Below are 14,843 nucleotides of genomic sequence, written 5' to 3' on the forward strand. Positions count from 1 at the left end.
CAAATGCAAAGCATGTGCTCTAGCTCTTTGAGTTATCTCCTTAGTCTTCCCCAGCCATTCTTGGATTCTTAACTGTGGGTGGGGTCACATCTTTCTCTGGGAGGGCATGTTCAATTTGGGGAAAAAAAAAAAAGCTTCCAGGTATTCAGATCTTTTTTCCCCCCTTTTTGGGTACCTACTTCCTCCCTCATTCTCTTCCTTTGAAGAATTGCTGCTCTACTTGTTCTGATGTTTGCATTTAGAACTGTTGAGTGCAGAGATTTTTGTTTGTCTTGGCATTTGAACCACACCTGTAACTGCTCAGGGCTCACTCCTGGCTCTTTGTTGAGGGATCACTCCTGTTGGGACTCTGGGGACCTTATGCATTGCTGGGATTGAACCATGGTTGGCTGCATGCTAGTCAAACATTCTGTCCTTTATACTATTTCTCAGTCCCTGGGTGCAGAGAGCTTTTACTTGATAGACCATAATGTGTTTTCACTAATGAGTGAATTGGTTAACAGGTCCAGCTACATCTTTTTTTGTTTGTTTTTTGGGCCACATCTGATGATGCTCAAAGCTCATTCCGGTGGCACTTGGGGAACTGTATGTAGTACTGGGATTGAACCCAAGTTGGCCACATGCAAGGCAGTGCCCTGCCCAATGTACTATCCCTCCAGCCTGTGGACCAACATTTTTAACTGGATCTTAAACTGAAACGTGGATGATTATATTCTGATTTCTTTCTTTCCTTTTTTTTTTGTGGTTCTTTTTATTTTTAATCATCGTGAGATATACTTACGAAGCTTTCATGTTTGAGTTTCAGTCATACAATGATCAAACACCCATCCCTTCACCAGTGCATATTTTTTGCCACCAGAATCCCCAGTATCCCCTCTCATCCCAACCATCCTCCTGCCTGTGTGGCACACAATTTCCATAATACTCTCTACTTTGGTTACTTTCAATATTGACACCAGTCCCACCATTATTATTTGGAATTTTTCCGCCACCACTCAAATCTGCTGAAAAAGCAATGCTAGACAATTTATTTTGTATTGCTTGTTATGAATAGCATAAGTTATTGCATGGCCATAAGAGCTATGTAAGAGCTCTTGGAATTCTAAAATTTCAGATAATTAGGATCTGGAGAGATATCTGCAGTGAGCTACTCGATTCTGAGAGTCTTTTGTGTGTCTCTGGATCACTGCATTAAGGAGTTTAAGTAGTAGCCAGAAGCAGTCATGGGCGTCATCTCAAGGTCCCATGGGGCAGAGGGATGAGAAGGGCCGGCCCATCCCCCATCCCATGAGGCCTGGTGTTTGCCGTTACTGCTCCTGTGTACTTTGGTTTCTCATTGAGTTCTGAAAGATGGTGGCCGCCGGGATTCCTAGGGGGCAGGCGGAGGGACAGCACCTACTCCCATCTGAGTAGCTCGTTGAAATCGACCTATTGCAAAGTCCCAAGGCATCTCTGCAACCAGCTGCTTGCTTCCGAGATTCTTTTGTGTGTGTCTGTATTCTGATTTCTACCTACAACTAAACGCTTCCTATAATCCTTTTCTGTCAGCGTTGAATATAAGTGAAAACACTTGTTAGATGCTGTTCTTTGAGAATTAGTTCTGCTCTGTAATAATAAGTGATGTCTCACTATTCTTTGTCTTCATTTTTATTTATAGTGTTCCCCCTTTAAAAGTTGTATATCTGGGGGCTGGAGCAATAGCACAGCAGGTAGGGCGTTTGCCTTGCACGCGGCCGACCCGGGTTCTAATCCCAGCATCCCATAGGGTCCCCTGAGCACCGCCAGGGGTAATTCCTGAGTGAAGAGCCAGGAGTAACCCCTGTGCATCGCCGGGTGTGACCCAAAAACCAAAAAAAAAAAAAAAGTTGTATATCTGTAAGCAGTGTTTTCATATTCCCATTTGATTCTTTAAATTAATGTTTCCTAAAGTGCTCCCCACCTTCCCATGTAGGGGACAGCAGTTTCCTTGTGTACAATTGGGAAATGCTTTCTGTTTGTTCATTTAAGGAAGGTAGATTCCAGCTAAGTTAGTTTTTTTTTTTTTTAATTTCTCTGAAGAGGAGATGGTTGGCCAGATAAATTTGGGAATCTCTGCTTTTTTTTTTTGCTTTTAGGATCACACCCAGAGATGCACAGGGGTTACTCCTGGCTCTACACTCAGGAATTACCCCTGGCGGTGCTCCGGGGATCATTGGGATTCTGGGAATCGAACCCAAGTCAGCCGCATGCAAGGCAAACGCCCTACCCACTGCGCTACTGCTCCAGCCCCCATCTGCTTTAAATCAAATCAATTTAATTGTTTTATTTCTGATGATTTATATATTATGTTTCTTACAGTTGCTTCTACAGGAAACATTTATGGAGGGTTGATTCTCAAGAAGTTCATGAAAGGTAAAGAATTACTCATTTTCCACAAGACTCTTTTCCTGTCAATGAATTTTCTATTTGGGGAGGCTCCCAAGTAGTGCTTAAGGGGCTAGCTGGGCTGTTTGGTTTAATGCTAGGGTCCAGTAATGGCTGGGACCACCATAGCCATTTGGTGGTGCTCAGAAAGGACCACCGTAGCCATTTAGTCGTCTGGGCCCCGTTACCATTAATTTACAGTAAAATAAATTAAGGAGAAATTTTTTCTCAGACCTCCAAAATTAACCAGCCAAATTATACTAAGTAGGAACAGTATAATTTCAGATAGCAGGTAAGAACCTGTATTCTCAAGTCAAGAAAAGAAAAACTGAAGTTCCTGAATCATAACAACTTTGGCATATAATGAGCAAAGCAGCTATTAGTACTCCTTGAAACCATTTACAGTAAAAGTCATTTGCCGTACATTCTTTGAGGTAAATGAGAACAATTTGTAAAACTTTCTTTGCTGGGAAAAACTTGCCCGAGGTAATAGGGAGTATTCAGAAAAACTACAATGATCTTGGTATCTTGATCTTGTGTGTGTATGATTTCATAGGCCTGATTGCCAGGTAAGACAGAAGATAAAAATATTATATAGTACATACTTTTATTTAAAACTAGTAATGACTTACCTGATATTCAGTGTAAATGAGCATCCTTTATTTATTTGCTAAATCTGGTGATCCTATCTTTCACTGTAAGTCTTTTTTAAGAAATACCAAATTCAGAGGTTTTACAGTACGGTAGGTAGAGCATTTGCCTTGCACGCAGCTGACCTGAGTTCAATCCCTGGCATCCCATATGGTCCCCTGAATACCTAGGAGTAATTCCTGAGCACAGAGCCAGGAGTAACCCCTGAGCATACAAAAAAAACAAACAAAATCCCCAAATTCAGACCAAAGAGATAGTGCCACACCTAGGATGCCAGTTCAATCCCTAGCTCTTATCCATATGCTCTTCATTCTCAGTAATGGAAAACAAATTATCAAATGATGCCTTTTCAACAGGTCTTATTTTTTGGGGAAAATTCCAATTAATAATAGTGAGTTTTCTGTTGAAATACTGAATGTAATCAAAGTAAAGAGAAAGTAAAGTGATAATCATCAGCCACACAGGTGAGGGAGAGGGGGTGGGATGGGAGGTATGCTGGGGTTTTTGGTGGTAGAACATGTGCACCGGTGAAGGGATGGGTGTTTGATCATTGTATGACTGAGACTTAAACCTGAAAGCTTTGTAACTTTTCTCATGGTGATTCAATAAAAAAATTAAAAAAATTAAAAAATATAAAATAAAAATAAAAAACAAAGGAAAGTTTTAAAAAAATTAAATGGTAATGGTCTTCTAAGACCACCCACCCCTGCCAAATAACCTACCAAATTATACTTGGTAGAGTAGTTTACTTTTTTTTGGGGGGTCACACCGGTGATGCGCAGGGGTTCCTCCTGGCTCTGCACTCAGGAATTACTCCTGGCAGTGCTCAGGGGACCATATGGGATGCTGGGATTCAAACCCGGGTCGACCGCGTGCAAGGCAAATGCCCTACCTGCTGTGCTATTGCTCCAGCCCCAGAGTAGTTTACTTTTGACTAACTTGTGAGACCTGTAATCTTAAGTTAAAATTCATACATTTCCTGTTTATTTGTTTTTGGGCCACACCCAGCTGTTCTCAGGGCTTACATCTGGTTCTGCATTCAGGGATCACTCCCGGTGGGGCTTTGGGGATCCGATGTTGTGTTGGGGAATTTTTTTTTTTTTTTTTTGCTTTTTGGGTCACACCTGGCGATGCACAGGGGTTACTCCTGGCTCTGCACTCAGAAATTACTCCTGGTGGTGCTCAGGGGACCATATGGGATGCTGGGATTTGAACCCGGGTCAGCCGCGTGCAAGGCAAACGCCCTCCCCGCTGTGCTATCGCTCCAGCCCGTGTTGGGGAATTTTTAAGAGTCATACATTTTTTGTTTGCTTTGAGCCATACCCTGTGGTGTTTTGGAGTTATTCGTGCTAAGTTGCTAAGTGCTGGGGTTGCTTCCATGAATACCCTGGGAGCCATGTGGTACTGGGGATCAAACCTAGGCCTCGCATGCAAAATATGCACTGTGAGTGTGCCTTCAGCCCTAACAAGTCTGTCTGTCTGTCTGTCTGTCTGTCTCTGTTGCATGCACGCACACATGCAAACACACACACACACAATAACTTTTAAAAAGGAAGTATTCTCAACTAAATCAGGAATATAAGTAATATTTTTCAAAAAACATTTTTGCTTTAAGAAAATATGCTCTAGGGGCTGGAGTGATAGCACAGCAGGTAGGGTGTTTGTCTTGCATGCAGCCGACCTGGGTTTGATTCCCAGCATCCCATATGGTACCCCAGCACTGCCAAGAGTAATTCCTGAGTGCAGAGCCAGGAATAACCCCTGTGCATTGCTGGGCGTTACCCGAAAAGCAAAAAAAAAAAAAAAAGAAAAAAAAGAAAATATGCTCTGAGTGGGGAGATAGCTCTAACAGACTGTAAAGCATGTGGTTGTGCATGAGGGAACCCTCGGTTTAATCCCTGGCACTTCATGGTCCCTAGAGCACCACAAGAAGTAGCCCCATCCCCTCAAAAACAAAACAAAACAAAAAAACAAGAAAAGAAAAAGAAAATATGCTATGTATCAAATATAGTAACAACCAGAAAACCACAGTAGAAAGGTAATATAAATATGTATACATATGATAAATATACATGATATTTACTATGTCTATAAAATGTATTACCACTGGACTTTTATTTTTATTTTTATTTATTTTTTATTTTTTATTTTTTTTCTTTTTGGGTCACACCCAGCGATGCTCAGGGGTTACTCCTGGCTTTGCACTCAGGAATTACTCCTGGCGGTGCTTGGGGGACCATATGGGATGCTGGGGATCGAACCCAGGTCAGCCGAGTGCAAGGCAAATGCCCTACCCGCTGTGCTATCGCTCCGGCCCCACCACTGGACTTTTAAATTAAATTTTTTTTTGTTATTTTAGGCCCATACCTCGTTTTTGCTTTCATTTCAATTTTGTTTAGGTTCTATTTGGTTTGCACACATTCAAACCAGTAATTGTGAAAAAAGCAATGAAAACAACAACAAAAAGAAATCAGTAGTTGTGGAAGAAAAGAAATAAAAAATAGAGATTTTTATTCTTAGCGCCTTAGAAGGTACTTTGGGAACCTTGTGTAGACTGTTCTTCCTGTGGTAATAATTAAAATGATGATCTATTGAGTATTTATTTTATCATGTGCCTTGTGCTAGACATGGAGAGTTTACAGTGGTGTACAAAGTAGATTTGATATTCCCTTATGCCCATAATAAAAATATGCATAGTTTTGGAGGGTGGGCCCAGGGCTTATTTCTGACTCTGTGCTCAGGGACCCCTGGAAGGACTTGGAAGACTGTATGTAGTGCTGGGGACCCAGTCTGGGTCAGCTGTCTGTGAGGCCTGGCCCTCTGTACAATCTCTCTAGCCCCAATAAAAAATATGTTAATCAGTTAATTCTGTTGTCTATCAATCTGTATGGAAGAAAATGAAAATCAAAATCAATTTATTGTATGGTGTGTTAGCTCCTGTCCTAAGATTTTTGGGAAATGTGAGTTCAAGTTTTTTTTTTTTTTTTTAATCACTAATTAACAGCTTCAGAAACATCTTATAAGTGACTGGAGAGGGAGAGATACTACAGGGATTAAGACTCTTGCCTTGGGGCCGGAGCAATAGCACAGCGGGTAGGGCGTTTGCCTTGCACGCGGCCGACCTGGGTTTGATCCCTGGCATCCCATATGGTCCCCCAAGCATCGCCAGGAGTAATTCCTGAGTGAAAAGCCAGGAGTAACCCCTGTGCATTGCTGGGTGTGACCCAAAAAGAAAAAAAAAAAGACTCTTGCCTTTCGTGCAGCTGACTCCACTTAGACACCTCATATGGTCCCGCCTCCCCTAGCACCTCCAGGAGTGATCCTTGAACACAGAGCCAGGAAAGCCCTGAACACAGCTGGGTATGGCTCCAACCCCCGTCCCTCCAAATTGTCTCTATAATTAATCTTTCATTTACAAATTTTTTCAATTTTATTTTCATAAAGTTGTTCACAGTAACTGATTACATTCAATATTTCACCACCAATCCCATCACCGTTACACCTTCCCACCACCGTTATTTCAGATTTTCCCACCACCATTCAAGACTGCCCATAGGTCGATGCTAAATAGTTTATTTTGTATTGCTTGTTATGAATAGTACGAAATGTCGCAAGGCTGCTTTTGCAGCTACGCACTCCGGTAATTCTAAAATTTTAAATAATTGGGATCTAGAGACATCTCTGCAGTGTGCTGCTCTCTTCCAAGGTTCACTTGTGAGTGTCTGATCATGGCTGTTAATTCACTTAAATGGCGCCCTGAGGTAGTACATGGGCATGACCGCCGGGATATTTAAGGGCGGGGAGATTGGAAGAGGTGACCCACTTCTGGCTACGTGAGGCCTGGAGTTTTCAGTTACTGGTCCCACATACCTGGGTTTTTTGATAGGGTTCTGGAGGTTTGCAGCTGTCCATTTGGGGCAGGTGGAGGGACTATGCTGGCTCCCCTCTGAGGTGCCCTGGTAAAATCAGCCTGGCATGGGGTCTGGAAACATCTCAGCAGTGTGCTGCTGTCTTCTCAGATTCATTTGTGAGTCTCAATCTTTCATTTTTTTGTATTATGCCTCTTTTTGGATAGTGCAAAGAAAGGAAATTCATTTCTAATGCCATTGTTCCACTTATTATACATAAAAGTGCTGTGTAATGAGTAAAAAAATAATAAAGAGATCATTAGGCATATGGAGATCATAAGTATTTCCTTCAAAGAAACCTATACATAACTTGCCTGTACAGTGAGAAGTCAGATCAAATCTATTGCTACTTTTCTAGTTAATATATATATATATTTTTTGCTTTTTGGGTCACACCCAGCGATGCTCAGGGGTTACTCCTGGCTTTGCACTCAGGAATTACTCCTGGCGGTGCTTGGGGGACCATATGGGATGCCGGGGATCGAACCCGGGTCGGCCGCGTGCAAGGCAAACGCCCTCCCCGCTGTGCTATCGCTCCGGGCCCTCTAGTTAATATTTTTGAAAATGCTTTGGAAATAGTAAAAACACTTGACATGCTGGAAATGAGGTCAGAGCTATAGTACAGTGGTTAGAGCATTTACCTTGCAATGACTGATTTGAGTTCTATCCTTGGCCCCTTATCTCATCCCCTTGGGCCCTGCCAGAAGTGATCCCTGAGCACTGAGGAGTCAGCCCGGAGCACTTCTAGGTGTGGCCCAACTCCTCCTCAAACATAAAAAAAAAGTACAGGGAGTGGTTTTTCTCATGGTTTCCTGATACTGGAAGAAAGTATTGAGTTGAGTTTATTAAGTTATATTAATACAGAGTTAGGCAGTTTGTGTCATGTGACTTAGTTTGAAGCGCCCAGAGAACTTTTATACATATTTATTTACTCCTTTTCTGTCCTTGAGATAAGGTGGAGGTGACTAACATTTTGTACAAAGAGGAAGTATTGTATAGTAAGTACTCGAAAATTGAGTCACTTGCTCTTAGTCAGTCTCACTTTTTTGTATCCAGCTTTAGCTTGTCTTTTTTCCAGGTGTTTGGGACTCATAATACCAACCTCCACTTAATAATGCTATTTATTCTTACTAATTAGTAGCAAAAGTGACTCAGTGAAACCCACAAAGGAAATTGTCCGAGACTAAGGCTTGAATCCCTTAGCTCTGGATTATGCAGCATTAATTATGTCTTTATTACAATGGTTATTTAGCATTTTTAGCAATCTGCTTTCAATTGGTCCATTTAAAAATCTTTACACTGTTTAATTAGCTTCATCAGGGAGTGTCTGAATGGTGACTCATTAGCCATCAGATTTCCAGATGCTAAAGATTTAGGGGTCTATACAAATGAATGCCTTTGAGAATTCAGTTTGCTAACTATATTGACCTGTATTGTTCATTTGATTTCTCTCAGTGTCTGAAATAAGGTTTCTCTTTAGGGAAACTGTGCTGTCGTAGAACCAGCCATCTCTTTACTCTCAAATCTGTCCTGTCAGAATTATATCAAGCTACTTTTTTTCTTTGAATCTAGAAAAATTCAGATGAATTCTAATACAAAATGTATTTCATTAAAGCTGAAGTAATAAGCGGTGATCAAGATAATTTCTATTTCTCCCCCTATATTTACACTTCTCTTTTTTCTTCTCCTTCCTTTCATTGATGTTGTTATTGTGGTGGTTGGGAATCACACAGGTGTCCGGTTGTAGTGTGAGCAAGGGTCACACTTGTTCATTTCAGTGCTCTCATTGTAGTCTCACTTGGGAGGGGGTCTCTGAGGTGCTCACACAAATGCTTGCTCAGGGTTGCATTTCTGGCCATGTGGTGCATACATCTTTTAGTTGTGATGCTTGCTAGGGGACCTTATCCTTTTTTTATTTTCTTTTTGGGTCACACCCAGCAATGCTCAGGGGTTACTCCTGGCTCTGCACTCAGGAATTACTCCTGGCGGTGCTTGGGGGACCATATGGGATGCCGGGGATCGAACCTGGGTCGGCCGCGTGCAAGGCAAATGCCCTACCCGCTGTGCTATCGCTCCGGCCCCAAGGGGACCTTATCCTTAAGTGGTGGTGTTCCACACCTGGCTGTGGTGAGGCTGGGAATTGCTTTTGTCTCTAGGGATCACAGACAGCAAAGATGCCAAGTAGAATCAGCAGAACTGTCAGAATTGTGCTTAACACATGTGGCAGCTCCAGGGATTGATCTCATGGTTTTATGTTGTCTTTTCCTAGTCCCTTCTTTTTTGGTAGGACCATCTTTGTCAGTAAAGCTTTCTTATTATTACTATTACTATTATTATTATTATTATTATTATTAATATTATTATTAACATACGTATCAGGCTCAGTGGCTTATTCCTGGCTCTGTGCTTGGGGATCACTCCTGGCAGGAGTTGGGGGAATCCTACGGGATGCCAGATTCAAACCCAGCTCAGCTTCATGCAAGGCAAGCACCCTAGCCTCTGTATTATTTCTTGGGTCCTTTCCAGTAAAGCTTTATTGACCGTCTACCTTGCTACAAGAGGAAGTTCTGCTAGCTGTTAAGTACTTTAAGAGAATTATGTATGTTTAAATACTTCTTTGCTCAGGGGCTATTGATGTTGAGGATCAAACTCAGGTCAACAGCATGCAAGGTAAGTGTTGCAAGCTGTAGTATACTATCTCTTGCCTTCCCCCTCCATTATCAGATCTAATTTCTTCTCTTAGTTCTTTGGTAATCCAGATAACATTTCCCAGAATTCAGTTAGCAAATGTCTTTTCCCTCTTGTTATTTGCATCATTATTCTATACTTACCTTAGAGATAGCTTTTCTACTTTTATGATTTTCCCTATCACTTAGATGCTAATGAGACTTATTTTTTCCCTTCTATCACTTATTTTTTCCCTAAACTCCAGTGGAATAGTTTTAATTATCAATTTTATTTACATGTTCCTCTGATAAGTGTGCAACATGTCTAAACTAGGGTTAGATGTCAGGTAGGATAATCCTTACCTGTTTCTTTCTTCAGAAGGCAGATAGAACATGCTGATTGGAGTTCACATGATTTGTGATTAATGTCTCTGAGTGATTAGAGGTGATTAGGGCTCAGAACACCCTAATCACTCCTATCTGATTCTCAAAAGTAAACAAATAAATAAATTAAATACACTAGGGTTAGTTCCTGGAAACTAATGTATTGTGTAATGTTTTTATTTCTTTCCGTGCTACTAACATTCTCATAATTCTCTAGGATGAAAGTTTGGACTATTTTATGGGGGGGGTTACTTTTCCCCCATTATTATTTTTAAAATTTTTAAAACAAAATTGGAAATGGGCACAACTTGCAGTGTTTAGGGATTAGTCCTGGCAGTGCTCAGGGGCTATGTGATATTGAGGATCAAACTCAGGTCAACAGCATGCAAGGTAAGCATTGCAAGCTTTGCTGTACTATCTCTGGCCCTCCTCCTCCATTATCAAATCTAAATTATTTTCTTAGTTAATTCTGTATTTATGTATAGAACTATTTATTAAACTATTTATTATTAAATTAAATACAATTTTGTTCCTTCCTTAATTAATCCCTATTACTTATTATAGCAAAACACCTCAGATCATATTATTTGAGGCCTTTTTTTTGGGGGGGTCACATCCTGGCATTGCTCAGGGGTCACTCCTGTCTCTGCATTCAGGAATTACTCCTGGCAGTGCTCGGGAGACCATATGGAATGCCAGAGACTGAACCTGAGTTGGTCACATTCAAGGCAAATGCCCTACCCACTTATTACTACGTCCCCTTGGCGACTACCCTTAAATCCTCAAGCTTTTGATGAATTCTAAAGCCTCTTGCTGCCAAATTTGCATAGCATATGGGAAAGATTTTATCAAAAGAAGATTGCTTAAAGGTTAAGATGCTGGAGAGATAGTCCAACAGGCTGGAGCACATACTTTGCATGTCAGAGTTCCTGTTCCACTTTATAGTCACCTGGTTACTCCCAGTAGTGGCCCCCTCAGGGCCTATAGGTGTGGCCCAAGACTAAATTTTTTTTTCAGTGTTTGAGCCAAACCTGGAAATACTCAGGGGTTACCCCTGGCTCTGCACTCAGGAATTACTCCTGGTGATGCTCCGAGGACCACATGGGATGCCAGGGATTGAACCTGGGTCATTGGTGTACAAGGCACGTGCCCTACCCGTTGTACTATCTCTCTGATCCCCTAAATTTTTATTAAGAATATGTTTAAAAGTTGATGCAAAAGATAAGGAAATGGGGTCAGAGTGATAGCACAGCAGGCTGGGCGTTGGCCTTGCACTTGGCCAATTTGGGTTCCATCCCTACCACTTCATATGGTCCCCTGAACCTGCCAAAAGTGATTGCTGAGTGATGAGCGAGGGTAAGCCCTGAGCACAGCTGGGTGTGGCCCAAAAATCAAAAAAGGGAAAAAAGGTAAGGAGATAAAAAGATGAACTATGACAGGTTTCTCTCTTCCATTCAAACTTGGATAGGTAAAAAAGCAGTAAAACCATAGTTTTTGTTAGAACTTTCAGTTGAAGGCTTCTACCCTACTTGTGACTTTTACTCAGTGATCTAGCCTACCTTGATCTGCTTCAGCTTAAAAATACTTGAATTGTTTTTTTACCCCTTATCGAGTAATCAAATGCATACCTATTGCTTTCATCTCTCTGGCACAAAATGTTATCTACCTTTAGTAGTGAATTTGGTTGCTGTGGGATAAAGGGACATTTTGAGAATTATTTCCTGAGTTGATTTTATAGTAAGCCTCTTACAAAGACATTGTATATAATACCATAGGTCCACTTTTAAAAATGTATATGATACCACAGGTCCACTTTTAAAAATGGAGGGTGTTTGCCTTGCACATGGCCGACCTGGGTTCTATTGTTTTACCTGGGTTCTATTTTTTTTTTCTTTTTGGGTCACACCCAGCAATGCTCAGGGGTTACTCCTGGCTTTGCACTCAGGAATTACTCCTGGCAGTGCTTGGGGGACCATATGGGATGCCGGGGATCGAACCCGGGTCGGCCGTGTGCAAGGCAAACGCCCTACCCGCTGTGCTATCGCTCCGGCCCCAACCTGGGTTCTATTATTTTACCTTTATGGGTATCCCATAAGGTCCCCTGAGCACCACCAGAAGTAATTCCTGAGTGCAGAGTCAGGAATAACCCCTGAGCATCGCTGGGTGTGACCCTAAAAGACCACAATTTTTTAAAAAATGTGAAAAATGCATTCTTGGAGCCAGAGAGATAGTAAAGGAAGTAAGGTGCTTGCCTCGTTTGTGGCTGACCCAGGTTCAATATCTGGCATTCTGTTGAGTCTCCTGTACCCCCCTGGGAGTGATCCTTGAGCACAGGGCCAGGAATAAGCACTGAGAACCTCTGGATGTGGCCAAGAAACAAAAACAAAAAGCAAATTAAAGTGTATTCTTTTAGTCTTTTTGGTCATTTGTATAAATGTTGTCTTAATTTGCTGAACCACAATAGGATGACTTGAAAGTCAGAAATTTATTTCTCATAGTTCTGGAGCCTGAGAAGTCTCCAAATGTGAGACATACGCTTCCGTACATCATGCATTTTGAAAACATGCTAAGTGAAAGCAGCACTGCACAGAAGGCTACATATTATGATTCCATTTTTATGAAATGTCTAAAATAGGCAGTTCCAGAGAGACACATCCAGAGTAGATTAATGGGAGGAGGAAAGAATGGGGAGTAGCTGATATCAGGCATGAGGTTTCCTTCTGAGGTGATAAAAATGTTCTGGAATTAGATAGTGATGATGGCTATACAACCTTGTGAATATGCTAAAGCCACTGAATTATATACTTAAAACGTGATGAATTTTATGGTATGTGAAATATATTTCAGGTTTAGTAAAAGTGGTTATATAAAATCGAAGTTTCTTGAACTTCCTTCTTCCCCTGTCTGTACCTCCATTCTGGCACCCCTACTAGGCTCTTACTCTTGGGTAACTACTTAGCATGTATAATCCCCTTATGCCTTGACTTTTTTACCTTTTCTTTCTTTCCAGTTTCTAAGCTTAGGTAATCCCCATTGTTCACTTTTTTCCACCCTTATTTCCAAGATGCCAAGCACTATTTAGTATAAACCATAAAACAAAACCTTGGGTACACTGTAAATTCAAGATGAATTTTTTTTTTTTTTGCTTTTTGGGTCACACCCAGCAATGCACAGGGGTTACTCCTGGCTTTTCACTCAGGAATTACTCCTGGCAGTGCTTGGGGGACCATATGGGATGCCGGGAATTGAACCCAGGTTGGCCGCGTGCAAGGCAAACGCCCTACCCGCTGTGCTATCGCTCCGGCCCCTCAAGATGAATTTCTATTAGGGTTGTTTAATCATGATTATTTTATTTTTTTATCATTTGTATTCATCATAATCGATATATATGTGTATACACGTATATACACATACACTGTATATTGTCACAAAATGCCTGAACTCATTTAAACAAATTATCTCTGCTTTCTATTTTACTGAGATAATTGAAGTGGTCTGAGTTGTAATTCTAGTTGTAGTTCTCCAAATTCTCATTGTAATTAAATTTGAAATACTAAGTTATAATTCAAGGGTCTCTTATTCCATAGTATTCATAGGTCAGCTACTTTATTATTTTTGAAAAACATAAAATGTTTATATGTGAAAACTAATTTGTATTAACTTTACTTTTACTTTAAAATCATTTAAAATATGCATATTTATTTTGTTTTATAGGCTATACCCACACTGCTCAGGGTTTACTTCTGACTCTATGGTCAGTGATTACTCCCAGCAGGGTTCTGGAGACCATATGGGGTTCCAGGATCGAACAGTTCTACTCTAGGCATACTTACTGTACTATCTCTTTTTTTTTTCTTTTGGGTCACACCCAGAAATGCTCACGGGTTCCTCCTGGCTCTGTACTCAGGAATTACTTCTGGCGGTGCTGGGGGGACCATATGGGATGCTGGGGATCTAACCCAGGTCGGCTGCGTGCAAGGCAAACGCCCTACCCACTGGACTATTGCTCCAGCCCACTGTACTATCTCTTTGGCCTCTAATTTTACTTTTAATTTACTTCTAATTTTACTACAAAATTATTTTATGTTATGACAAAGTGTTTTTGATTGAATAGGGATAAGTGTATAAAAAATTTCCCTACGGAGCCAGAGCAATAGTACAGTGGATAGGGCAATTTCCGTTGCATGCGGTCAACTGGGAGTTGGATTCCGACACATCATATGGACCCCTGGGTCCTGCCAGGAGTGATCCCTGAACACAGAGCCAGAGTAAGCCCTAAGAACCTCTGCATGTGGGGCTGGAGTGATAGCACAGCGGGTAGGGCATTTGCCTTGCACGCGGCCGACCCGGGTTTGAATCCCAGCATCCCATATGGTCCCCTGAGCACTGCCAGGGGTGGTTCCTGAGTGCACAGCCAGGAGTTATCCCTGTGCATCGCCAGGTGCGACCCAAAAAGAAAAAAAAAAAAAGAACCGCTGCGTGTGTGCTAAAAACAAAAACAACCACAAAAATTCTCTAAAAAGGATCATAAACTTAGATCTAAGTGTTGACAGTCAGCATTAAGATGTAAAATATTGGAGAATCTGGGTGGTGTGTGACCTCTGGTGAGCACCTCAACCAAGTGTGTGAACACCACAACCAAGCATGTGTGATTTTAAGCCATCACAATAATAACAGCAAAAAGAGAAGAGGGATGAAACAGGAATCAAGTGCCTGATTCCTAACTCTGAAATCAGGCACTTGAGCTAATTTTGTTTTCTTGCTCCTTTTGTATGTTATTATTATTTTTTTTTTGCTTTTTGGGTCACACCTGGCGATGCACAGGGGTTAC

General features: G+C 41.4%; 1 protein-coding gene and 1 pseudogene across 1 annotated transcript in view; both read left to right on the plus strand.

The window, feature by feature from the left end:
* The first annotated feature begins 2,324 nt into the window (after nucleotides 1-2,324).
* The window catches only part of C6H11orf80 (chromosome 6 C11orf80 homolog), a 97,254-nt gene continuing 84,735 nt past the window's right edge, over nucleotides 2,325-14,843 (plus strand). The window contains exon 1 of the mRNA XM_055143827.1: nucleotides 2,325-2,391. Coding sequence (XP_054999802.1) covers nucleotides 2,325-2,391 — 67 coding nt within the window. The remainder of the gene's footprint in view (nucleotides 2,392-14,843) is intronic.
* LOC129406240 (U8 small nucleolar RNA) lies at nucleotides 9,969-10,113 on the plus strand (annotated as a pseudogene).

The sequence above is a fragment of the Sorex araneus genome, chromosome 6 (assembly GCF_027595985.1).
Source record: "Sorex araneus isolate mSorAra2 chromosome 6, mSorAra2.pri, whole genome shotgun sequence".
Classification (NCBI taxonomy): domain Eukaryota; kingdom Metazoa; phylum Chordata; class Mammalia; order Eulipotyphla; family Soricidae; genus Sorex; species Sorex araneus.